General features: G+C 41.0%; 1 protein-coding gene across 1 annotated transcript in view; it reads left to right on the top strand.

The window, feature by feature from the left end:
- LOC137332108 (short transient receptor potential channel 7) overlaps window positions 1-26,002 on the top strand; it is a 67,100-nt gene that overhangs the window by 33,063 nt on the left and 8,035 nt on the right. Inside the window, exons 2-7 of the mRNA XM_067995819.1 lie at window positions 6,514-6,696; window positions 10,687-10,851; window positions 13,102-13,318; window positions 17,765-17,998; window positions 20,235-20,499; window positions 24,754-24,949. Of these exons, the coding sequence (XP_067851920.1) occupies window positions 6,514-6,696; window positions 10,687-10,851; window positions 13,102-13,318; window positions 17,765-17,998; window positions 20,235-20,499; window positions 24,754-24,949 (1,260 nt within the window). The remainder of the gene's footprint in view (window positions 1-6,513; window positions 6,697-10,686; window positions 10,852-13,101; window positions 13,319-17,764; window positions 17,999-20,234; window positions 20,500-24,753; window positions 24,950-26,002) is intronic.

The raw sequence follows: 26,002 nt of genomic DNA, 5'->3' as shown, positions 1-26,002 counted from the left end.
TCCAGTAGTAAGTTGAAAATTACCACCACACCCCCACGCCTTCCAGGATCATGGAGGATTGGAGTTCATGATGGAAAAGCCAGACTGGGACGCCCGGTCTTTGCAAACAAGCCATAGGCCTTACACGAGGGAATTACCTGGGGGGAGGGAAATATTTCAAATTTCAGGACTTTTTGACCATTTTTCCACAAAAAAAATTAAGAAAAGAAAGTTACTTTAAATCTAGTGTTTTAAATGCATAGGGGTCTAGTTTAATTCCAAAACTAATAGAAACACTTAAGGTCTAGATTATATTTAGTAGACAGATTATAGTTTGATTTTGAATTAATTAGTAATTAATTATTCTGAATATGATTTAGTCAACTATTTTTTCACAGTTTAGAGTTAAAGATAGGGGGCACTAAATTTGGCCGCGTAGCGCTCGTTTTGTAGGCGCTACGCAAGCTCCAAAGGACCTAAAATGGCATCCGAAATGCGCACACACACTTCTAGTGTGCCATGCGTCGGATGCCATCTTGGTAAAAGTGTTTGCGCATGCGCAGATAACAAGCACCGGCACCGTGTAAAGTAGGGAGAATATGCGGTAGATAAGTGTGCAACGCTGATTTGTTTTTTATTTGTTCATGGGATGTGGGCGTCGCTGGCGAGGCCAGCATTTATTGCCCATCCTTAATTGCCCTTGAGAAGGTGGTGGTGAAACGCCTTCTTGAACCGCTGCAGTCCGTGTGGTGAAGGTTCTCCCACAGTGCTGTTAGGAAGGGAGTTCCAAGATTTTGACCCAGCGACGATGACGGAACGGTGATGTATTTCCAAGTCGGGATGGTGTGTGACTTGGAGGGGAACGTGCAGGTGGTGTTGTTCCCATGTGCCTGCAGCTCTTGTCCTTCTAGGTGGTAGAGGTCAGAGGTTTGGGAGGTGTTGTCGAAGAAGCCTTCGCGAGTTGCTGCAGTGCATCCTGTGGATGGTACACACTGCGGCCACGGTGCGCCAGTGGTGAAGGGAGTGAATGTTTAGGTTGGTGGATTGGGTACCAATCAAGCGGGCTGCTTTGTCCTGGATGGTGTTGAGCTTCTTGAGTGTTGTTGGAGCTGCACTCGTCCAGGCAAGTGGAGAGTATTCCATCACACTCCTGACTTGTGCCTTGTAAATGGTGGAAAGGCTTTGGGGAGTCAGGAGTTGAGTCACTTGCCGCAGAATAGCCAACCTCTGACCTGCACTTGTAGCTACAGTACTTATATTGCTGCACCAGTTAAGTTTCTGTTCAATGGTGACCCCCAGGATGTTAATGGTGGGGGATTCGGTGATGGTAATGCCATTGAATGTCAAGGGGAGGTGGTTAGATCTCTCTTGTTGGCGATGGTCATTGCCTGGCACTTGTCTGGTGTGAATGTTACTTGCCACTTATCAGCCCAAGCCTGGATGTTGTCCAGGTCTTCCTGCATGCGGGCTCGGACTGCTTCATTATCTGAGGGGTTGCGAATGGAACTGAACACTGTGCAATCATCAGCGAACATCCCCAATTCTGACCTTATGATGGAGGGACCTTATGAAGCAGCTGAAGGTGGTTGGGCCTAGCACACTGCCCTGAGGAACTCCTGCAGCAATGTCCTGGGGCTGAGATGATTGGCCTCCAACAACCACTACCATCTTCCTTTGTGCTAGGTATGACTCCAGCCACTGGAGATCTTTCCCCCTGATTCGCATTGACTTCAATTTTACTAGGGCTCCTTGGTGCAACACTCGGTCAAATGCTGCCATGATGTCAAGGGCAGTTACTCTCACCTCACCTCTGGAATTCAGCTCTTTTGTCCATGTTTGGACCAAGGCTGTAATGAGGTCTGGAGCCGAGTGATCCTGGCGGAACCCAAACTGAGCGTTGGTGAGCAGGTTATTGGTGAGTAAGTGCCGCTTGATAGCACTGTCGACGATACCTTCCATCACTTTGCTGATGATTGAGAGAAGACTGATAATTGGCCGGATTGGATTTGTCCAGCTTTTTGTGGACATAGAAACATAGAAAATAGGAGCAGGAGTAGGCCATTCAGCCCTTCGAGCCTGCTCCACCATTCAATATGACCATGGCTGATCCTCTATCCCAATACCCTATTCCCGCTTTCTCCTCATACCCCTTGATGCCTTTTGTGTCTAGAAATCTATCTAACTCCTTCTTAAATATATTCAGTGACTTGGCCTCCACAGCCTTTTGTGGTAGAGAATTCCACAGGTTCACCATCCTCTGAGCGAAAAACATTTCTCCTCATCTCAGTCCTAAATGTCCTACTCCGTATCCTGAGACTGTGACCCCTCTCATTCTTCTAAACTCGAGTGAATACAGGCTGAGTTGACCCAATCTCTCCTCATACAACAGTCCTGCCATCCCAGGAATCAGTCGGGTGAACCTTCGCTGCACTCCCTCTATGGCAAGTATATCCTTTCTTAGGTAAGGAGACCAAAACTGCACACAATACTCCAGGTGTGGTCTCACCAAGGCCCTGTATAACTGCAGTAAGACATCCTTGCTCCTGTACTCAAATCCTCTTGCAATGAAGGCCAACATACCATTTGCCTTCCTAACTGCTTGCTGCACCTGCATGTTTGCTTTCAGTGACTGGTGTACAAGGACACCCAGGTCCCTTTGTACATAAACATTCCCCAATCTATCATGATTTAAATAATATTCTGCCTTTCTGTTTTTCCTTCCGAAGTGGATAACTTCACATTTATCCACATTATACTGCATCTTCCATGTATTTGCCCACTCACTGTACTTGCCTAAATCGCCTTGAAGCTTCTTTGCATCCTCCTTACAACTCACGATCTCACCTAGTTTTGTGTCGTCAGCAAACTTGGAAATATTACATTTGGTTCCCTCATCCAAATCATTGATATATATTGTGAATAGCTGGGGCCCAAGCACTGATCCCTGTGGTACCCCACTAGTCACCGCCTGCCACCCCGAAAAAGGCCCATTTATTCCTATTCTCTGTTTCCTGTCTGTTAACCAATTTTCAATCCATGCCAGTATATTACCCCCAATCCCATGTTCTTTAATTTTGCACACTAACCTCTTATGTGGGACTTTATCAAAGGCCTTCTGAAAATCCAAATAAACCACATCCACTGGTTCTCCCTTATCTATTCTACCAGTTACATCCTCAAAAAACTCCAGTTGGTTTGTCAAACATGATTTCCCTTTCATAATTCCATGTTGACTTTATCTAATCCCTTTGATATTTTCTAAATGTCCTGGACAGGACATACCTGGGCAATTTTCCACATTGTCAGTTAGATGCCAGTGTTGTAGCTGTGCTGGAATAGTTTGACTAGAGGCGCAGCTAGTTCTGGAGCACAAGTCTTCAGCACTACAGCCGGGATGTTGTTGGGGCCCATAGCCTTTGTTGTATCCAGTGCACTCAGCCATTTCTTGATATCATGTGGAGTGAATCGAATTGGCTGAAGACTGGCTTCTGTGATGTTGGGGATATCGGGAGGAGGCCGAGATGGATCATCCACTCAGCACTTCTGGCTGAAGATGATTGCAAATGCTTCAGCCTTGTTTTTTGCACTCACGTGCTGGACTCTGCCATCATTAAGGATGGGGATGTTCACAGAGCCTCCTCCTCCTGTTAGTTGTTTAATTGTCCACCGCCATTCACGACTGGATGTGGCAGGACTGCAGAGCTTTGATCTGATCCGTTGGTTGTGGAATTGCTTAGCTCTGTCTATAGCATGTTGCTTCTGCTGTTTAGCATGCATGTAGTCCTGAGTTGTAGCTTCACCAGGTTGTCACCTCATTTTTAGGTACGCCTGGTGCTGCTCCTGGCATGCTCTTCTACACTCCTCATTGAACCAGTGTTGATCCCCTGGCTTGTTGGTAATGGTTGAGTGAGGAATATGCTCATGAGGTTACAGATTGTGCTGGAATACAATTCTGCTGCTGCTGATGGCCCACAGCACCTCGTGGATGCCCAGTTTTGAGCTGCTCGATCTATTCTGAATCTATCCCATTTAGCACAGTGGTAGTGTCACACAACACGTTGGGTGAGAGTCCTCAGTGTGAAGACGAGATCTTCGTCTCCACGAGGACTATGTGGTGGTCACTCCTACCAATACTGTCATGGACAGATGCATCTGCGACTGGTAGATTAGTGAGCACGAGGTCAAGTAGGTTTTCCCTCGTGTTGCTTCGCTCACCACCTGGCGCAGGCCCAGTCTGGCAGTTATGTCCTTCAGGACTCGGCCAGCTCGGTCAGTAGTGGTGTTACCGAGCCACTCTTGATAATGGACATTGACGTCCCCCACCCAGAGTACATTCTGTGCTCTTACTACCTTCAGTGCTTCCTCCAAGTGGTGCTCAACATGGTGGTAATCAGCAGAAGGTTTCCTTGCCCATGTTTGGCCTGATGTCATGAGATTTCATGGGGTCCGGAGTCAGCGTTGCGGGCCACTCCCTCCTGATTGTATATAACTGTACCACCACCTCTGGTGGGTCAGTCCTGCCGGTGGGACAGGACATACCCAAGGGTGGTAATGGAAGAGGAAGAGTCTGGGACGTTGACTGAAAGATATGATTCTGTGAGTATGGCTATGTCAGGCTGTTGCTTAACTCGTCTGTGGGACAGCTCTCCCAATTTTGGCACAAGTCCCCAAATGTTAGTGAGGAGGACTTTGCAGGGTCGACTGGGCTTGGTTTGCCTTTGTCATGTCCGGCGCTGGATGGTCCGTCCAGTATTATTCTTATTATGACTTTTTATAGTGAGATTGTATAATTGCCTGTACTACTATTTAAGAGGGCGATTAAGAATAGACCACATTGCTGTGGGTCTGGAGTCACATATAGGCCAGACTGGGTAAGGACGGTAGGTTTCCTTCCCTAAAGGGCATTAGTGAACCAGATGAGTTTTTAACGACAATCTGGTAGTTTCGTGGCCATTCGTTTTTTTTTAAATTCCAGATTTTATTTAGTTAATTGAATTTAAATTCCCAGCTGCTGTGGCGGGATTTGAACTCATAACTCTGGATTATTAGTTCAGGCCTCTGGATTACTAATCCTGTAACATAACCACTATGCTACCGTACCCATAGCATTTAAAGCGACAGTGACTCACTTCCTGACTCTCCAAAGCCTTTCCACCATCGACAAGGCACAAGTCAGGAGTGTGATGGAACGCTCTCTACTTGCCTGGATGAGTGCAGCTCCAACAATACTCAAAAAGCTCAACACCATTCAGGACAAAGCAGCCTGCTTGATTGGTACCCCATCCACCACCCTAAATATTCACTCCCTTCACCAACAGCGCACCGTGGCTGCAGTGTGTACCATCCACAGGATGCACTTGCCAAGGCTTCTTCGACAGCACCTCCCAAACCCACGGCCTCTACCACTTAGAAGGACAAGGGCAGCAGGCACATGGGAACAACACCACCTGCATATTCCCCTCCAAGTCACACACCATCCCGATTTGGAAATATATCGCCGTTCCTTCATCGTCGCTGGGTCAAAATCCTGGAACTCCCTCCTAACAGCACTGTGGGAGAACCTTCACCACACGGGCTGCAGCGGTTCAAGAAGGCGGCTCACCACCACCTTCTCAAGGGCAATTAAGGATGGGCAATAAATGCTGGCCTTGCCAGCAACGCCCACATCCCATGAACGAATAAAAAAAAGATTATCTTTTCCAACAGAAGCTGCAGCTGAGGCCAAATAGTCCCAGAAAAGGCAACCTCAAAAAGTCAGAATACAGAGAATTTGGTCTGTTTATATCAGGAAAGGTGACCCACTGAAGTGGGGTAACATAGCATGTTTATTATTTTCATGTTATTATGTGGAGGTAAGTTGTATTAATTGAACTAAGTGAATCTGATCATAACTATTGATCTGCAGATTCACGTTACTGTGAAATAAATCTGCTTAATGATTCAAACCAAGCCTCATCTCATCTGGTGTTACCTTGGTCCATCTCTGAGAGATTAAAGAAGTAATGATGTAAAAGACACAGATATCCAGTTCAGATCACAAGAGGTTCCACTGTTACTCCCCCACCCCCCTCCCCCCTGCCCCCATGTCCCCCTATCATACAAGAAGATATAGGGCAGTGTGAATCAACTCCCATAAAAATAAGATATTCAGACTGCTTACAAGATCAACTGATGTCACCAAACCCAAGGCGATACCTATGGCAGACCTAAATTTGTAACAATAATCTTAGCAATTAGACTTTAAACTCTGATTGACCTCACCCTGCATGGTTCCCTTAGCAAATTACTAAGCTCTGACTGACCTGAGACTTTGTTTACTTAACACTTAAGTTTTCTGCCCCCAAGGAGACACACTTTTACTTAACTTTTACAGCTCCCTCAAAACTTTCCTGAACTGGTTGTGTAAACTGTTGCCAGTTTCATGGACTCAGTCTTGATGCTGTACTTTTGTCTATTACTCTTCTGTCTAGTATTTTGATGAGATCAATTGATGACTGTAGCAACTCTTAGCAGGTACCATTTTCTTCTGTTTAGAATGATTATAGGAAGTTATCTACGCAATGCAAGGATTTTGCTGTTGGTGTACTTGACCTGTGCCGGGACACGGAGGAAGTGGAGGCCATTCTTAATGGTGATGTGGATTTTGAGCCACAGGGAGATCATCAGAGGCCATCTTTGAGCAGAGTGAAACTTTCCATTAAGTATGAAGTTAAAAAGGTAAATGCTTCTATGGATTTAAACTGTTAGTCGCTTTAGATTATTACTGCACGTTATAGTTGCATGGTATTGCTGAAACATAATTCACTTAACCTTACTGTACTATTTTGTATTATGTCTCAACAGTGTAACATGTTGAAATTTCTCAATATGATGATAAAGATTGTTTAAAATGACCTCAGTGTAATTTTTTAAAAATGAAGTCCGAATAATGTAGCTGGTCAGTCTGCTGATGCAGTGCCCCCATTAAGTGGTAGAATGCAGGATCGTTGTCGTGTGTTTTCAGATGGCGAGTTTTTGCTCACAGCTGGGTGAACGAGAAAGCTGCCGAACAGAGGTGAGGCACTTCTCTGGAAGAGGTAAAACAGAAGAGAGCTGGCACCACTAACAGCCATTTCCTCGATGACACTACAAAGCAGCAGCTGAGGTCTGGAAACAAGTGGCTTGCCTGCCCTCTCAATCAAGCACTGGCATGTGGCATGGGAATCTTAATGGGAAAAATTAAAGGGGAGGGGGATGCAAAACACATCAGCATGTATATTGTGTCAGAGGATCAATACCCAAAGAATTAATATGAATGCTTTTAAAGTACCAAAAAATACATAAAGTTTTGTATCAAAACTATAGAATGTCTTTCAGTCTTGCTAGTTTCAACTGCATGGAAATGTGAGTTTGGTAGAAATGAACGGTGCCATTAGATTATATTTTATACAAAAGCTTCAGCCTAATGGAGTACCATAGTGCCACAGTTCCAGAGGAGCACTAATACTTGGACAGTGCTGGGATGTAGGCTTAATCCACCATACCGCTCAGTTCTCAATCTCAGCCACACTGTTGTAATGAGATACCGGGTGCTTCCCCACATAGGGGGAAAAAATCAGGGAGGGAGTTGACTCGAGATCCTTGAGCGTATTTATTGGGGCCTGGAAACAGATTGCCTTCTTAGCCACAGCTGATGCATGGCTTGTGGAGACTATAAAGAAAAGTTTGTGTATTGTGGTCAAGAGAAGTACTACATTCTATGACCTCCTGACCTGGTCATTACCTGACCTGGAAGATACTGAGTGGAGGTGGGGTGCTTCTTACAGAGAGGGAATGAAAATCAGAACTAGTCAATTGTAATTTTCTCCTGTGCAATTCTTTATGACTGCTTACACCACGGAGCATTCAATCTAATGGCCTCAGCTAGGGAACATCATATAATCCGGGCAGTCTTAAAGAGAATAAGAACATTTTTTTAAAAGAAAAGCAAAAGTTATATTTTTGCCATGTCACCTTAAAGAGAAATAGTTACCATTTTGAGAAGAGCCAAAAATAACCACATATCATATTCACCAAGATGTCATACCCAAGGAACATAATTATGTTTTTGTGATCCAATATTTTTAGCCCAAATTACCTCATTTCATTGCACATTTCCAAAATAATAGGAGAAGGTTCGCCCAACAAAGAGATGATAGCCCTTTAATAAGCTCTGATATCAAGAAGGCATTGAGACACAAGGAAAGAGTAATGAGCAAGTAATTAAATGCAAAGTGGAAAATTTTCAGTTCCCATATATTACTTTATCATACAATATGAGCAATGTCATCAGTTTTATCGGCATATCACTTCCAGGAGAATTAATAAAGAGAGATTTAAATATTGTGATTTTTAAAAATTACTTACATATTAATTATCACAAATAAACCCAAACACAAGAAACCAATTCTTTCTTTTGCAGATAACATAACTATGTGCAGTGAATTAATTAATCTTTTCATTCACCAGCATAATTGCTGCTAGAATAAATCTGTTCTTTCTAAAATTGTGGAGTGAACTGTCAAGAATTTTCATTAGTTCTTATCACTTAACTGTAGATTTAAAACATCAGTATTTCTAACACAATTATTCTATAATTATTATGAAATTTAAAAATCATTACGGTTTTAGCTAGTTTAGTTTATTCCTGTTGTTATTAAGTTCCAAAATCATTTGCTATGATGCAGGGTCTGAGTCCTCATGCAGCTGCCCCAAACCAAAGTTTTCAGCAAACCGATCTTCCAGCTTTGCAGAACAACCCAACCAAATGTACTGACAAATTCATCAAGCAAAAATATAGGGAAATATCCACACACACTTTTTTAAAAATCTGTACACACAGTTTTGGAGTATTAAGAACAAGCATTTCCACTGTGATAAAGCAAGTGGACAGACAGACAAACAGGCAGATAGGGAGAGGGAGAGGGAGACACAGAGAGAGAGAGAGAGAATAAAGCTTTTTGGAGCTCTAACTTAATAGTTAATTTTGTAGCACAATAAACAAAAGAATTAGGTTTTTTCTGTAGCCTAAGCCTACAGGAGGCTGGTTCCTTCAGTGCTGAGTCTGCCGGTCTTCTCACTATAGTTCCTGTACTGACAGTTTACAGTTTTCGTGGTAGCAGTTTCATTTAATAAGGTCAGAGGAAACTGTTCGTGCTTGTGAAAATTACTGTTTAACATTTTAAAAATTGCACAACTACCCCAGTGAGTAAATGCATCCCATGTGGTACTAAGCCACAGGTTCTGTCCTTGATCTCTGCTGATGAATTAACTAATCTCATTATTGCCAGTATAAATAGCTTCAGCTAAGAAGGGGAAAAAGTAGCCACGGTACCAGCTCCAGATGGTTATTTAGTGAACCCTGCTGGAAGGTGCAGATGTATAGATGCCAGGCAAGTACAGGATCGGGCTCACAGAGTAGTATTAGCCTGTCACTGTCTGGCCTTACACATGAAGAATAGCCATTGTGAGGTACTGATGGGCTTACTGATGCCCATGAAATAAGTACATGTTATGATGAGATTATTCATCATTCTATTATATGAATCTGTGTGCAATATCTCTGGTTCACTGATGCTCAGATTTTAAAAATTGTTTTCATATAATCCTTAGGACTCATTCTTAATACATATTTGAATGCTATTTATCAGAAATTTGAATAAAATATTAAGAAAATAGTCTATGATATAACTAGGAGAAGAGCGTAGTGGTTAGGATCTTAGCTTGCTATGTTTGTTTGGCTAGAGTTATAGGTTCGATTTCTGAATAAGAAATTTAATCAGAAATTGTACCTTTGAAAGCAGTACGTAACATACACACACAAACATTAACCTGGAAATTACCTTGAAAAATGTTATCCTATAAACACTTAATGTATTCATATCAAATTTTTCTCTCTGTTATTTTAACGGAGGCATCAATACATTTATTTTAAAAGTTAATGGTTAATAATCGTATGATAACATTGCTCGTAGTACTTTCCAGGCTATATATAGTCTTTACAGATAATGGTACTTTTCACAGGTTGAAATAAAGAGGTATCACAAAGATCCATAAGTTTCTTCTATTTTTCCTCTGGGTGGAACTTTCAGTTTGGATTGGAGTATAAAGCAGGCGACATCAGATCGGCCGCCCACTATACATCCAGCCTGATCTTCCTTTCCATTGACCTCGCTAAAGTTGAAAGTTCCACACATTGTGTTTTTTTTAATCTGTTTTCAATCAGTTACCTCTTCTTTTTCTTTAGCTCTCTTTGCTATTGACGTTCTGTAACCTTTCTATGATTCTACATGGGTAAACAATCATTTCACACAAAACCTTAAACTGTTAATGGTATTTGAAACATGTAATACAATTTTTTCCTTCATTATTTTTTCTCTGTTCTGAAATTGAAAAAAAATCCAGGCATGTCCTCAGAGCTGCTGCCACTCTGCTGTAACTTCAGCAGAAGTGGCCTTAGAATTCCGTTTATGCACAAAAATGTGGTTTCCGCCACATTTCTGGTGAAGTTACGGCGGCAAAGTGGGAGCAGCTTATAGATAGTCTTCTAAAGGAAATTAAAAATGCATTTGAATAAGCTGATTCAAGCTATTTTCTTTGAAATGTTGGCTTTGTCCAAAAGCCCTACCTAATGCATTAAAAACATTCACATAAAGCTGACTGTGAAATATTTTCTTTTATTCCTATTAGTTTGTTGCTCATCCTAACTGCCAGCAGCAATTGCTTACAATTTGGTATGAAAATCTCTCAGGCTTACGTCAGCACTCAATGGCTGTGAAGTGCCTGGCTGTGTTTGGTGTCACCCTAGGCCTTCCATTTCTTGCGATTGGGTACTGGATTGCTCCGTGCAGCAAGGTACAGATTTATTTTCCAGGTGTTTATTTTAAGAACTGTTAAATTGATTTGTACATTCAATATCTGTGTAGATTTATAAGTTGGGTTTCATTTTATTTTAAGTTGTGGCTACCCAATTACATACTCCAATTCACAAATGTTAACTCCCTGCCAGATCTCATCCAAAGTCCTTGGCATACTGCTGTAGCTAATGTAAAAGTTGTCACAGAGATCCTGTGATTCAGTGGGCTAGTGCAAAAAAAACTATTCAGTCACATTAATGCAAAAGTGGTAAACTGTAGTGGAATTCTTCTGAGAAAATAGGAGTTATCTTGAAGAATCTATAAAAAGCAATCTGGAATTACTGTACAAATATTGCAGAATTGCAATTTCAAAGAAGAAATTCACTTTCAGAATTACTGGGCATCTAAACAACCATATCCACAAAAGGATATAAATGCTTACTTCTACTGAAGTTTGTAAGTGAAGCCTGAACAAAAATGAAGGGATTTTGCATCCATTTTTACAACAGTACAACTTGCCATTAAATTCCATTGTGACACTATTTTGCAATTAGGCTCTCATTTCAGGAATGACACTGCACACCCACTAACCACAAGCAAAGTATTTGATAGAGACTTGTAAACATGAGGTGGAGTAAACAAGGTACTGGTATAATCATCTGAACTTAGCATAATCTGCAATAAGGTATAGAGGATTGATCCATTGACCAAATAATTCTCATAGTATTTTGTTAAAAAGTCAATTTATGTAGCATCTTACAACCCACAGCCTCAGAACAAAGATCTCTGAGTAGACAAATGCATGACGGGCAGCACCCATAATGGTTATGGTAGTGTTCTGAACTAGCAGTTCAGAGGTCATGAGTTCAAATCCCACCTGTGAATCTGTATTCAGTGCATTTGTGGGCTTGCACCGGAAAACTGATTATGAAAGCTGCTGGATTGTTGTAAGAACCCAACTGGTTCACTAATGCCTCGCCTAACCTATACAGCCTACACAAGACTACAGTCTAACACTATGTGGCTGTCTCACAAAGCAAGCCACACAAATAAAATAAGAGTAACTAGGGACAGCCAATAAATGTGGCCTTGCCAATGTTGCCCACATTCCGAGAATGAAAGAAACAATGTTAATGGCCTAGTTCCTTGCAAATTGTACTGACTTTAATGGTAGCTTCTGTCAACATGGAATATTCCTACTCAAAATGTAAGAGTGAGACAAGGAGAGAAAAGGCAGGAAAATATCTCAGTAAAAATAGGAAGCCATGAGCTAATCTGAATTAAGAAACAGCCTCCTCACATTTATGGACTAATGGAATAAGCTGCCAACAAAGCACAACAATTGCAAAGCTCTAAATTATTTGAAAGGAAGCTTCTTAATTCATGAAAGGAGTGAAGAAATACAGCTTCATTGTTACTGACATGATTGACATAGAAATGTCAAATGCCCAAATTCAGAGTGCAGACTAACAAACTGATGGACCTAGACTTCAATTCTTTTACAATTTTGAATTGATTGGTTTTGTTCTCAAGCTGCACTTCTCATTAAAATAAATCAAAACTGCTCATTTTCTTTTTACAAAATGAAATTATTTCTTGATAGATTTCCTCTCCACTATGATACTTTAATGATCTAGTCTTCCTTTTTCATCTATTCCCCTTTTTTCTCTTAAGTAATAATTTAGATCTCTTTTTGTTTTATTCCAGCACCTTAACTCAAGATATAAAAATTATAAGGGGAAACTTTTAATTTGTGTCCACCTTTTTCTCGCCTGAAAAACGGACGACTGGCAATTGAAGGTCTGGTGGGGACGTTGTGCACCCTTGCACAGATGTGCTCCTCCGGCCCTCACAAAAATCTTCTGGCCTGCTGCCGGCTCATTCTCACTACCCGTCATCCTCTCCCTACCAACAGGCTTTACCTGTACTATGGGATACTTGAAAATAATTCAACGCCTGACATCAGGAAGCATGTATTGCCTTCCTGCGGCATTGTTTTCACATTTTGCAGCCCTCTCTAGATAGCTTCTTATCTCCATGGAGGGGGAAACCCACATCCATTGAAAAACAATAGGAAATTCATCTTGCTGTTTCTTTTACATGTCTGCTGTCCCTATATGTAAATTGCACCTAGTATAGTTTGAATACCACCTGTCATTGAAATCACAGCCACATCCACAAATGATTTTAAAGAATTCAATCTTGTGTTGCTTACCATCATACATTCTTGATGCCTCTTTGTTTTCAGCTGGGACAAATTTTGAGAAGTCCATTTATGAAGTTTGTAGCACATGCAGTTTCATTCACCATCTTTCTAGGACTACTGGTGTTAAATGCATCAGACAGATTTGAAGGTGTAAAGAATTTGCCCAATGAAACTGTCACAGATAACCCAAGACAGATCTTCAGAGTGAAAACTACAACATTTACATGGACTGAATTATTAATAATGAAGTGGGTACTAGGTAAGGTACTTGTAATTATTTTTAAATGAAAAATACAAATTACCATGTTTAAAATATTTGCAATAGTCTTTCACATTTATTTTTGCCTGTGTGTATACATTGTTACTATGTATATTGTACAAGTGACAAGTGTATTTATTCATTCAGACGCATATTAGCATGTAATAAAACTGCACAAGATATGGATTACCTAAAACAACACAAAATATTAATATAAAAATATGATATAACCCAGTAAAATCCTGCTAATTTGTCATATGATGTTGCATGCCTTCAGGTCTCATGTCATGGTTCCTAAATTTCATAACCACCCACTCAGTGCAGCCAGTGCAAAATGGCAACAAAATTAACGTTATACTAAATGTTGAATTATATAAATTGACAAATACCTGGATGCAAGTTAAAAGCTCTAATTTGGTTTTGCTACTTAAGTGGCATTCATAGTAGACTGCTCAGGCTTTACACTAATGGTTTCTAGTATCATTTGGGCCCCGTGATTGAATTACAGTCTCCACTGAGAACACAATGGTTTATAACAGATGTTCAACTTAACAGTTTATTCCTCTGTCTGCTGCCATCTTCCATTAATCCAGAGCCAAATAGCATAGATTAAGCTCAGAAACTGATCTTTTTAATAACAAGAGAATTATCAGACCCCATTTAGTCTTCATAATCTTTGGTGCTACTGTTGAGGTTATATCAATAGTAAACTCCATCAGCAAAAAGTAGAAATGTTTAAATTATTCTTCAACAGCAAGGTCACCAGATTATACCAACTGCACTTCAGGCATATTGTAATTATATATTAATCTTCTTTTGATCCATTGTACTTGTAGGAGTGGAAAATTCATATGGATTGTCCATTCAACATGAGATATAATATTCTTTCTAACACATAATTTGTATTGATAATATATGAAAGCAGCTATATTATGTTAATTTAAATGGACAGATATGCCATCAGAGAAGCCGGGGGCCCGATCTACAGGTCTTGCAGCCATTTCTTTCTTCAGACGTCTTTCTTCATGTGTGCAGCCAGAGTGCACCTCCCTTTTAAGAGGTGCTGGCTGCCTTTAAGTGGCATCAGTAAAACCCCCCAGATAGGCGCGCAGCTAATGAATAGCACCCAAGTCATTAGAATGAGCTGGCGACCACGTGAACATGCGTGTGCAGCGCATGCCCCACCCCCTGTGCGCCGGATTTCGGGCATGATCGACTTTCTAGGCCTACTAGTCAGCTGCAGCTGAAAGCCTGCTTCCACCTCCTTAGGGGAATGGTGCCGTGAAATGGCACAAAGAGTAACAGTCATCGCAACTACGTCAAGTAGCTCCACTTCCATTTCGCTAGCCATGAAACAGGCATCACATGTTGGCCTGCTCCATCACCTTGCCAGCAGACTCATGCCTGCACCTTGGGTTTCCTTTCCCTTCATTTCTGCTCATAATTTCTTTGTCCCCCACCCTTTCAGCCTCAGCAAAGCTTTTTGAGCCTTTCTAAAGGCTTCCAGGACTTTTGTTATTCTATTGTGACACTTCTCTTTATCTCCATATCTTTAAATCTCACTTTCATACAATTTTCCACTCCCACCCCCAGTGTGCTTCCTACACCCACCAACTAGATCTGTGAATAATTACGCAACGAATTGATGCATGAAGTTTGAGCACTATTAGCACATTACAATAGAACTGACTCAGTAAACGAAAATCAACCCCACACAGGTTTTAAAATCATGTAGGGGTCGATTTTAACTCCCAGCAGGTTCAGGGTGGATACAAAATGCACTCCCATGGCTAGATTTCAGGCCCAGGGTAATTTACCTCCTGCGCCTCATCTGCATTCCACTGGTCAGCTAACCACCTGAAATGGGCAGAGAGTGGCAGCTGGCCAGCAGGCAGGAGTTGAAGTTCAGGGCAGGTGGAAGTTCAGGTGGCCGGATGCCGTTAGCCGGCAGCAAAGGAAGGCTCAACAGCAAGCAGGGATGTCGCATGGAGGGAGTTTCAGGAGGAGCGCGGAGGATGGAAACAGGGGGGAATCCGGCTCAAGGGAGGTCACAACCTTCCTCCTGGGGCCCAGAGGACCTACTTACCTTGGATGACCACTTCATCCACCCGCCAGCTGCTGAGCTGTTTCAGCTTGGCAGGAAACCTGTGGCAGCTTCCCTGCTCAGGCCCAAGTTAAAGTCCAATCAGGGTCCAATTGACCATTCGGTCCAATTGATGATACAAAAATTGGCCGTGTGGTGGATAGTGAGGAAGAAAGCTGTAGACTGCAGGAAAGTATCAATGGACTGGTCAGGTGGGCAGAAACGTGGCAAATGGAATTCAATCCAGTGTGCGGTAATGCATCTGGGGAGGGCAAACAAGGCAAGGGAATACACAATTAATAGTAGAATACTGAAGTGTAGAGGAACAGAGGGACCTTGGATTGCATGTCCACAGACAGGACAGGTAAATAGGATGGTTAAAAAGGCATATGGAATGCTTTCCTTTATTAGCTGAGGCGTAGAATATAAGAGCAGGGAGGTTAAGCTAGAACTGTATAAAACACTAGTTAGCCACAGGTAGAGTACAGCGTACAGTTCTGGTCTCCACATTACACAAAAGATGTGATTGCACTAGAGAGGGTACAGAGGAGATTTACGAGGATGTTGCCAGGACCAGAAAATTTTAGCTATGATGAAAGATTGGATAGGCTGGGGTTGTTTTCTTTGGAACAAAGGAGGCTGAGGGGAGATTTAATTGAGATGTATAAAATTATGAAAGGCCTAGATAGAATGGATAGGAAGGACCTCTTTTCCTTAGCAGAGAGGTCAATAACCAGGGGGCACAGATTTAAAGTAATTGGTAGAAGGATTAGAGGGGAGCTGAGGAGACATTTTTTCACCCATAGAGTGGTAGGGGTCTGGAACTCGCTGCCTGAAAGGGTAGTAGAGGCAGAAACCCTCATCGCATTTAAAAAGTACTTGGATATGCACTTGAAGTGCTGTAACCTACAAGGCTATGGCCCGAGAGCTGGATAGTGGGATTGGGCTGGCTAGCTCATTTTCAACCGGCACAGATACGATGGGCTGAATGGCCTCCTTCTGTGCCGTAAATTTCTATGACTGTATGACCTAATGGGAGCCTGATTTGCGTAAATTTGTGATGCTTCCGGAGGGCACCTCAATCACCTAATTGCAGTGAGCAGTTAAAATGGTAGCAAGTGCGATTATAGCAGGAACAGGGCGGCAAGGCTGAATGCTGCATTTTAAAAGACCTCCCATTCCTCCCAAGCATAGTGAGTTAAAGTTCTCCCCATAGTCTTTTTTCAAACTATTATTTATCAAACAAGCTAAACTTATGAAAGGCAGCTTGATGTAGTTTAAAGAAAGGGTGAGACTATAGCAACATGTGAGATATATGGCATTGAATGCTGTTATGTATCTTCATTTCCTATGTCAAAATACCAGCACATTTTTAGCAGTGAATTACTGGGCTATATACTATACGTTATATAGGCTATGAAATATGTATATTATGTTATGAAATGTGAAGTAATAACTGACTTTGGTGTACAAAGAATTACTGTACATCATTTATTAACGTGATAACGATTTCAGTCAGACCGAAAAGATGTTACTTTTCTCATTCAAAAATGAAAATGCCATCAAATCTAAAAATTTACATAATCCTACTAACAGAGTGACTGGGATGGAAATTCCACAGTGCACTCCCAACCAGGAGGCTCGAGGCCGGCCTGAAAATAAGCCTCAGGCCTCATTAACATTTTGCGCTTGAGCTGCCGGTGCCTAGCGCGCCTCCACTGGCAGCTCACGCATTGAAAATGACCAACGTCAGGCCACTTGGCTCGCCAGCAGCAACCTAAAGGTAAGTCTCGGAAGGGGATTGGAGCACGCAGCAGGCGGTTGTGGGTTAGGTGGGCAGTCATGACGACTGTGGAGTTGTGAAAGCACTCCTGCTCGTCCTGACTCCGCAGGAAGGTTTTTTGAATTTTATTTTTTAAAAACTTACCTTCCGTTGGCACCCGCAGCTTAGGCCACAGCGACCGCTAAAGAATCCACCCAATTTCTGTGACAGAACCTAAAACAAGTGTTAGGTTCCTCATTTACACGTGTAACGGACTAACAATTGTTTTAAGTGACCGCCAGGGACGCCAGGCCTGATTTCGGGTCGACGTTTGTTCAGGTGTTCTTGGGACGCAGGACATTGGTCTCCGAAATTAAGCCTCGTTGTGCCCGTTTTATGGCCGTAAAGTGGGTGCAAGGTCCAATTTCTACTCCACTGTGTTTTTATACAAAGGGAGCAAAATACACACATTTCCATTTAATTAATGTACAAAAAAACTAGGACTCGATTTCTCAATTCTCAAATTTCAATGGTTAATTTGGATTTAGTTACTCAACCTTTGTCAGATCTCTCCTAATAAAGTAACACTTTTTGCTCTCAGGTATGATATGGACGGAATGCAAAGAAATGTGGGCAGAAGGACCCAAAGAATACGTCATGCATCTGTGGAACATTCTAGATTTTGGGATGTTGTCTATTTTTGTTGCCTCATTTACTGCAAGGTTTATGGCATTTCTAAAGGCCTCTGAAGCACAACTGTATGTAGATATCTTTGTAAAATCCAGTGATCTCTCCAAGGCATCACTGCCTCCAGAGGTTGCATACTTCACTTATGGTAAGTTGAATTTCTGGCTTATTTTATTTGCTGTACTCCGTTGGCATTGAGTGTAATAAAATACTCCACTTCAAAATTTTTGATTCTTCAGAAAACTGAAAATAATAAAAAGTGAATGCTTTCTTTGATTCAATTTTAATTCATTCCATATTAAACAGCTTAGAATCACTTACATGGCAACTTTTATCTAACTCCAACTGTCCACATACCCAACATGCTTAGAGGACGCCACCTTGTGGTATAATCTGTCTTTGGGATGAGACATTAAACTAAGCTCCTGTGAGGTGGACATAAAAGATTCCATAGCACTATTCACAGAAGAACAGGAAGTTCTCCTGGTGTCGCGGCCAACATTCCTCCCTCAACTAATACCATCAAAAATAGGTTGTCTAATCAGTCATTCATTTGCTGTTTGTTGGACTTTGCTGTGTGCAAATTGGCTGCTGCATTTACCTATTTAACAGCAGATTGCAAATAAGCAATGTACGTACTCCATGGACGGTGTTGAAATAGCAATGGCTGAAATGGAAAATGACATAGGAGTGTCTTAGTAAGCTTGATGCTTGTCCAACCAATGAAAAGCAGCAATCAACAATACCAATAGAATGTTGAATTACATAGCCAAAGCAGTTGAGTATGTCAGAGGAAGTCACGATCAAACTGTACGGGGCAATGGTCAGACCACACCTTGAGTACTGCGTCTCACTCTTCTCATCAAGAAACAAGAGAGACCTTCAAGAGCTGGAGGAGTGCAGGGAAGAGTCATGAGGCTGATCCCAGTTGTCAGGGTCTGAGTTATGCAGAAAGATTTAAGCTCTTGAAACTAGAAAGGAGGCATCCAAGAGGTGATTTTATAGAGGTATCGTAAATGGTATGGAAAAGGGAAATCTGGAATATTACCTTCAATCAAACTGTAAGAGTAGGACAAAGGGGCACAGGTTCTAACTAGTAAACAGCAACTTTAGCATTGATATCAGGAAGTTCTTCTTGCAGAGAGTGATCAGCATTTGGAATGGACTTCCCAATAGAGTGATGGAGGTGAAAACCTTGGATGCATTTATAGATACAATTGGAAGCTGTAATGGGGGGACTATAAGGTGCTTTCGAATGGGTGAACTAAGCTGGGCCGAATGGTCTTCCTCATCTGTAATTATTTTATACCTTGTGAACAGTAACTACACTTTAAAAGTAAGTTCATTGGATTTTCAGGCTCCAGGTGGGGACAGGAACAGGCTCAGTTGTGATACCTCACATGGTGAAATAGCCTGATGGCACACACCAAGTAGGCTAGTGTCTTCATGTTATTCAATCATGTGAGGCATCACATCAGAGTCTGACCTCATTCTTATCCATTGCCATAGGAGATCAATTAAAGTATATTTACATTTTGAATGCCGTTTTAAACCATGAAATTCATCTTCTCTGACCATATAAAGACCATGAAGTTTGACCAAAAATCCCATGAAAAAAAAACAGTCCTGTGTATGAGAAAGAGGAAACAATGAGACAGTTGTGCCTTTTACCTTATAGGCCAAGTCTCACCACCGCCCCGTTCAGTGAAAAACGGCACAGCAGAGAGACAAAAATCACCCCAGTATGTGAGAGAAGTGTGTGCAGTTCTCCAGAGCACTATTGTTGTTTGATCAGACAATCTGGCTCACTAATGCATTACATTTCCTTCTTTTGCTTTGTCAAATAACAACTTCCTGGTTGTTTTTAGCAGGTGTGGGGGCATGTGTTAGAAAGTTTGAGAATCCCTGGAATGGTTTAATTCCACACAAAGCAGCATGTTTACCAACTGAGCCATTAGGGCTGCTCCAAGTGACACTTCTTAAAATATTATCACCAACACAAATTTGTACAGTATAACAGCAGTACACACTAAAGTTCAATAAACAAAAGTAGCTCGTGTGCACTATCCCCAAGTCAGTGAACTTTTATTTTCCAGCACTTGGGAGATATTTCATAAACTAAGAAAATCTCTCTCATGGTCCTGAGTATAAAGATACTAACATTGATTCAATATAAATGTACTAATCTGCAAAAAAAGTGGAAAAGAGACACAGTGGATTCAGAAACAGTTTTGCCATGGTACTAATCTTTTCCACATTAATTATGAAAATGAAAGGTGCTGTATACAGTGATATAGCTTTGTCTAACCTGCATATTTATTTCTTCATCAGCTCCAGGATGTATTTCTCAGCAGATATGTGTTTTGTCCCTCACTTTTTCCCAGCTAGGAACAAGTGGCTTCCATCTGATCCACAAATCATATCAGAAGGACTTTATGCAATCGCTGTTGTGTTAAGTTTCTCCCGAATTGCTTACATTCTACCAGCAAATGAAAGTTTTGGTCCTCTGCAGATCTCGCTTGGAAGGACGGTGAAAGACATTTTCAAGTTCATGGTCATTTTCATTATGGTATTTGTTGCTTTCATGATTGGAATGTTCAATCTTTATTCATACTATCTGGGAGCGAAGTATAATCCAGCCTTTACAACGTGAGTAGATGCATGGTTCCCAGTTCCAAATATAGAAATTAATATTTTATTTTGTACAGTAGGAACAGACTTTATGCAATGATATTATAAGCACTGGCACAAGCATTTTTAGCTATTTTCTATGCAAATTTGTTTTGCTAAGTAAGTGGCAAACATTTCAAAAATGCAAATGAAATTCCAGTTTACTTCATTATATTACTTAAAAATTTGGGCGGTGTTGCTGGTTACTTATTGGTATTCATGAAACCACATATTTGAATATAACCTATTGTACAAACAATCATTTTGTGGGCACTAACAAGTATAAGGAAAAAAATCTATCCACAGCCAAAGTTTCTAACTGCCGCTAGCTCCCAGTTCTGTAAAGATTATGTCCCTCTTCTCCAACTGTAAGAGTAATTACTATGTTAGTGAAATATAAACACTAGTAGCATTCCCTTGAGGATAAAATGTTACAAATGTCTTGCTAAACAGATTATTATTAATCATTTACTGTTAGAAAAAACATCCAATGGCTAGAAAAAATATCTATTAGAAATAAGAAAATATGGAACAAGAAAAATCTATTCAGCCCATCAAGCCTACTGCTCATACACCATGAACTTTCACTAACATCTCCTGAGAAAGGGTTCCAGAAAGTTTCTCCCTGCCCCACAAGATAAATTGAGGAAAACTCTAGCCTACCGATCTAATCTTGCATCATCATCATCATATATCATTCATCTTGTACCAATTGCTTGCTTTATTATGACTTTTCCATAGTTACATCAGCTGAGGAACCATCATGATCCATATGAGATTCAACCATCTCCATCTGTAACTATCCTTTTAACCCTCAGTCCCATCCATAATTAGATATTCATCCAGCTCTTCTTTTGCTGGGGGGTCTATTCCACATTACACTGTGGAAAATTCCTTTTAATTTGGAATTTTGCTTGAGGTCTCTCTATTTTATATTCATGTTTCCTAGTCTTGTACTCAGTCAATAGCCCACTTTCAGCTACATTATCATTCCTGTCAACATTTTTAACATCTTCTCTCAATGTTTGTTTCTTCATTGAAAACAAATTCAGTTCTGTGAGTCTTTCTTCATAACTTCTTGTCTTAGTCCTGAAATCACCATTTTTATTCTTCTCTGAACTATTTCCAATGGATCATTGCATTTTAAAAGGGAGGGTGCTCAAATAAGCACATTATATTCCAAATGTAGATTTACCAATGATCTATACAAAGTTAGAGTATTAAATACTAATTAAATCATGAAAGATTATTGAACTTCCTGTAAGAAATCACATTATTGAAAATCAGGAGACATTTGTTTAAAAAAAATACAAATTAATGTTTTTCCACTTTTCCTTAGTTCCAGAATGGTTAAAACATGTTTGGCCAACTTCAAAGATACTCTGTTTAGCAATTTTTTGTTGCATTGAACTAAATTAGACCATGTACTCCTTAAGGTAAATCTCTGAAGTATGCTGAAATCTCATTACGATTTCTGTACTCTTCAGAGTACGGAAATAAATTACGTGCTGTGTGTATTCTGATTCCAAGACCGGACTGTAACTGATTGTAGAAAGTTCTATGGCTAGTAGATCATATGATGTACAACATTTTTTTAAAAACACATCAAAGCTCAACCACTAGAATGGGAAATAATATTGTTTTTCATTGATGGCTGAACTTAAATGTTTCTTACAAATGCCAAAACTGCACCCTCTATTCATTTTAATAGGGCAAAGTTCAAATTGCCCATCTCTTTAGCTGTTGAAAGTTAATAAACATCTACAGGCCTCTTCCCTCACCAAAACAATTAAGAACTATATAAGATTGATTAAATGCAGATGATTGGGGGGGGCGGTGGGGGGAAGAGAAGTTTCTGGAAAAAAGAATGAGTTTAAAAAGCAGTCCAGGGGTTCGAAACAAGCACAACAATTTTGATGAATCATATCTAAAAAATGTTATCCAGTTCAGTTTTCTCCTTTCTGAAATTCTGCATATGCCACTGGGATTAACCGTTAGATTGGAAGACTGGAGACTGTCAGTATCACAGTGGATATTACTGGATATTAAACACACTGGGGCTGAAAATCCACAGCCCTTTCAGAGCACACCCACTATAACTAGGGAGTGTGGCAAAAGTCCCTCAAATTAGGCCAGAACCTGGAAACGCTGGGTCCCGGCTTTCTGTCGGAAGTTCTGAATGGCCTTCTAAGGTACAGAGCCTCTGTCCACCCCAAGGAAGGCCATTGACATAGGTGAGACTGGGGATCCTAGGCCAGGTGTTCCTGCATTCCCAGCATGGCGTAGAATTGGTAGGCCAGTAGGTTGAGTGAAACCAGGCATTCTGGCCTGCCATATGGCAGATGTAGGATCCATCTGGGAATCCAGGTCTGCTCATTCCTCTGGGACTCCTGGCCTTCTTCAGCAGGTTGATGAACAAGATGCACCTTTAGTGACATGAGCAACCGCCCAAGGTATTAAGATTAAAAGACCTCCTCCTGGCCCTGCGGACTTTGGCAGTCAGTGCCAGAAGCCCAAGATAGGCACAACCAGCATGGTGTGTCAACTCCACGTGTTTACAGCCCCACTTAATACAGCAGCTAAAAGTCATTCAAATACCCATGCAATATTGTAATGATGTTACTGAATACTTCTATTTCAATACTGTACAATTTTGCACATGCTGTCATTGGTTAAAACAATAAATTATATTTCATAGCTTAATTTATGAAAGGAAAATCATATTTGACAAACCTACTGGAGTTTTTTGAGGATGTAACTGGTAGAATAAATAAGGGAGAACCAGTGGATGTGGTTTATTTGGATTTTCAGAAGGCCTTTGATAGAGTCCCACATAAGAGGTTAGTGTGCAAAATTAAAGCACATGGGATTGGGGGTAATATACTGGCATGGATTGAAAATTGGTTAACAGACAGGAAACAGAGAATAGGAATAAATGGGTCTTTTTCAGGGTGGTAGGCAGTGACTAGTGGGGTACCGCAGGGATCAGTGCTTGGGCCCCAGCTATTCACAATATATATCAATGATTTGGATGAGGGAACCAAATGTAATATTTCCAAGTTTGCTGACAACACAAAACTAGGTGAGATTGTGAATTGTTAGGAGGATGCAAAGAAGCTTCAAGGCGATTTAGACAAGTTGAGTGAGTGGGTAAATACATGGCAGATGCAGTATAATGTGGATAAATGTGAAGTTATCCACTTTGGAAGGAAAAACAGAAAGGCAGAATATTATTGAAATGGTGATAGATTGGGGAATGTTGATGTACAAAGGGACCTGGGTATCCTTGTACATCAGTCGCTGAAAGCTAACATGCAGGTGCAGCAAGCAGTTAGGAAGGCAAATGGTATGTTGGCCTTCATTGCAAGAGGATTTGAGTACAGGAGCAAGGATGTCTTACTGCAGTTATACAGGGCCTTGGTGAGACCACACCTGGAGTATTGTGTGCAGTTTTGTTCTCCTTACCTAAGAAAGGATACACTTGCCATAGAGGGAGTGCAGCGAAAGTTCACCCGACTGATTCCTAGGATGGCAGGACTGTTGTATGAGGAGAGATTGGATCGACTCGGCCTGTATTCACTCGAGTTTAGAAGAATGAGAGGGGATCTCATTGAAACATATAAAATTCTGACAGGGCTAGACAGACTGGATGCAGGAAGGATGTTTCCCCTGGCTGGGGGGGAAACGAGGGTTCACAGTCTCAGGGTACGGGGTAGGACATTTAGGACTGAGATGAGGAGAAATTTCTTCACTCAGAGGGTGGTGAACCAGTGGAAATCTCTACCACAGAAGGCTGTGGAGGCCAAGTCACTGAATATATTTAAGAAGGAGATAGAGAGATTTCTAGACACAAAAGACATCAAGGGGTATGGGGAGAGGGAGAGAGCGGGAATATGGTATTGAGATAGAGTTTCAGCCATGATAATATTGAATGGCGGAGCAGGCTCGAAGGGCCAAATGGCCAACTCCTGCTCCTATTTTCTATGTTTCTATGTTAACCGTTCACACTCACCAAAATGGGCGCGCTCTGATAGCTAACGAATTGCCACAAATTTTGCTTTCTTTTCAAATTGTGGGGTCAAATCCTTGTGTTAAAAAAATATAATATAGTAGTCAATCATGCTTTTAAAGACAGAAGATATATATATTACTAACAGCTGTTTAACAGTCTTTGAAATGATTTAAATTTATTAATATTGTATAATCTGTTCAGCATTCTCTTCCTTTCTTTAGCGTTGAAGAGAGTTTCAAAACCTTATTCTGGTCGATATTTGGCTTGTCAGAAGTGATATCCGTTGTTCTCAAGTACGATCACAAGTTCATTGAGAACATAGGGTACATTCTGTATGGAGTATACAATGTAATGATGGTGGTGGTGCTGCTTAATATGCTAATAGCCATGATCAACAGCTCATATCAAGAAATTGAAGTAAGTTTTCAATGCTTTTTCTTAAGCAAAAAACTTCTAAGTTATGCGAGGATTTTAAAAACGTAATAAGAATAACATTGTGCATGTGCTCAAAATCAGTACCATGTGTACAGTGCAGCAAATGGATGGCTCCTATTCTTATAATGGTCATACAAAATGTAAATGAAACATTAAACTATCATGAGGACCATGTCAGTTCTTTTCCCACTTACATAAAAAAATGATGGGAATACACAGCGGGTCAGTTCAGTATCTATAAGAGAAAGAAAGAGGTAATTTATCATAACAATTATCAGAGGAAAGCCCCTTAGAAGACTGAGAACCGATCCAAAAATGGGACTGACATCAGAGTCAACTTAAGGATTTCTCGGAAATCCCCCCACCCAGGTTAATTGGTAAAGCCAATGTGTGATTGATCCAAACTAGAACATCCCAGGTTCAATTGCCAATCTATGTTGCTGATCATATCTGGGTAGTAGCAGTAGAGATGTTAATACTGGCCTAAGGAGTGAAAAACAGAGCTTTTACACTGATGTTTTTTTTTGTTTGGATCACAGGAGCCTGGCATCCATGCATCAGCTCCCAAAGTTTATACTATTAAATGTGGCTGTCCTATTCCAGCAGCAGAATGGTGAAATTAATGCACACACAGATCTCCCGTGATCCATCTTAAACAAATACCAGTGTAAGGGCACTTAAAATCTGCCAGAGTTTCTGCTTCTGATGATTATCCAGTGACATCTGATGGAAAGTGTGGATGTTGGGTGAGTTGAGGATCAGTCTTTTCAATGATATTCCAGTCGTGGAATAGCCTGCAACACTCACTGTCGAGCTCACAAATGAAGAATAGAACCTGAGTGAAGCACCAGGTACTCAAGGAAGTGTGGTCTAGCAAGAATCCACACCATCAGGAGAGAAGGAGGAAAGAAAATTGGCAGAGCAAATGCAGCAACAGGAAAAGCTAATTAAGCCCGACAAGCTTGTGTCTTTTTGTTAGATCTCTACCTCACCTACCTCCTGACAACCATACCTTTCAATCCCTTTCCTGTTCAG

The sequence above is a fragment of the Heptranchias perlo genome, chromosome 14 (genome assembly GCF_035084215.1).
Source record: "Heptranchias perlo isolate sHepPer1 chromosome 14, sHepPer1.hap1, whole genome shotgun sequence".
Classification (NCBI taxonomy): domain Eukaryota; kingdom Metazoa; phylum Chordata; class Chondrichthyes; order Hexanchiformes; family Hexanchidae; genus Heptranchias; species Heptranchias perlo.
This window is presented reverse-complemented; position numbering and strand designations above follow the sequence as displayed.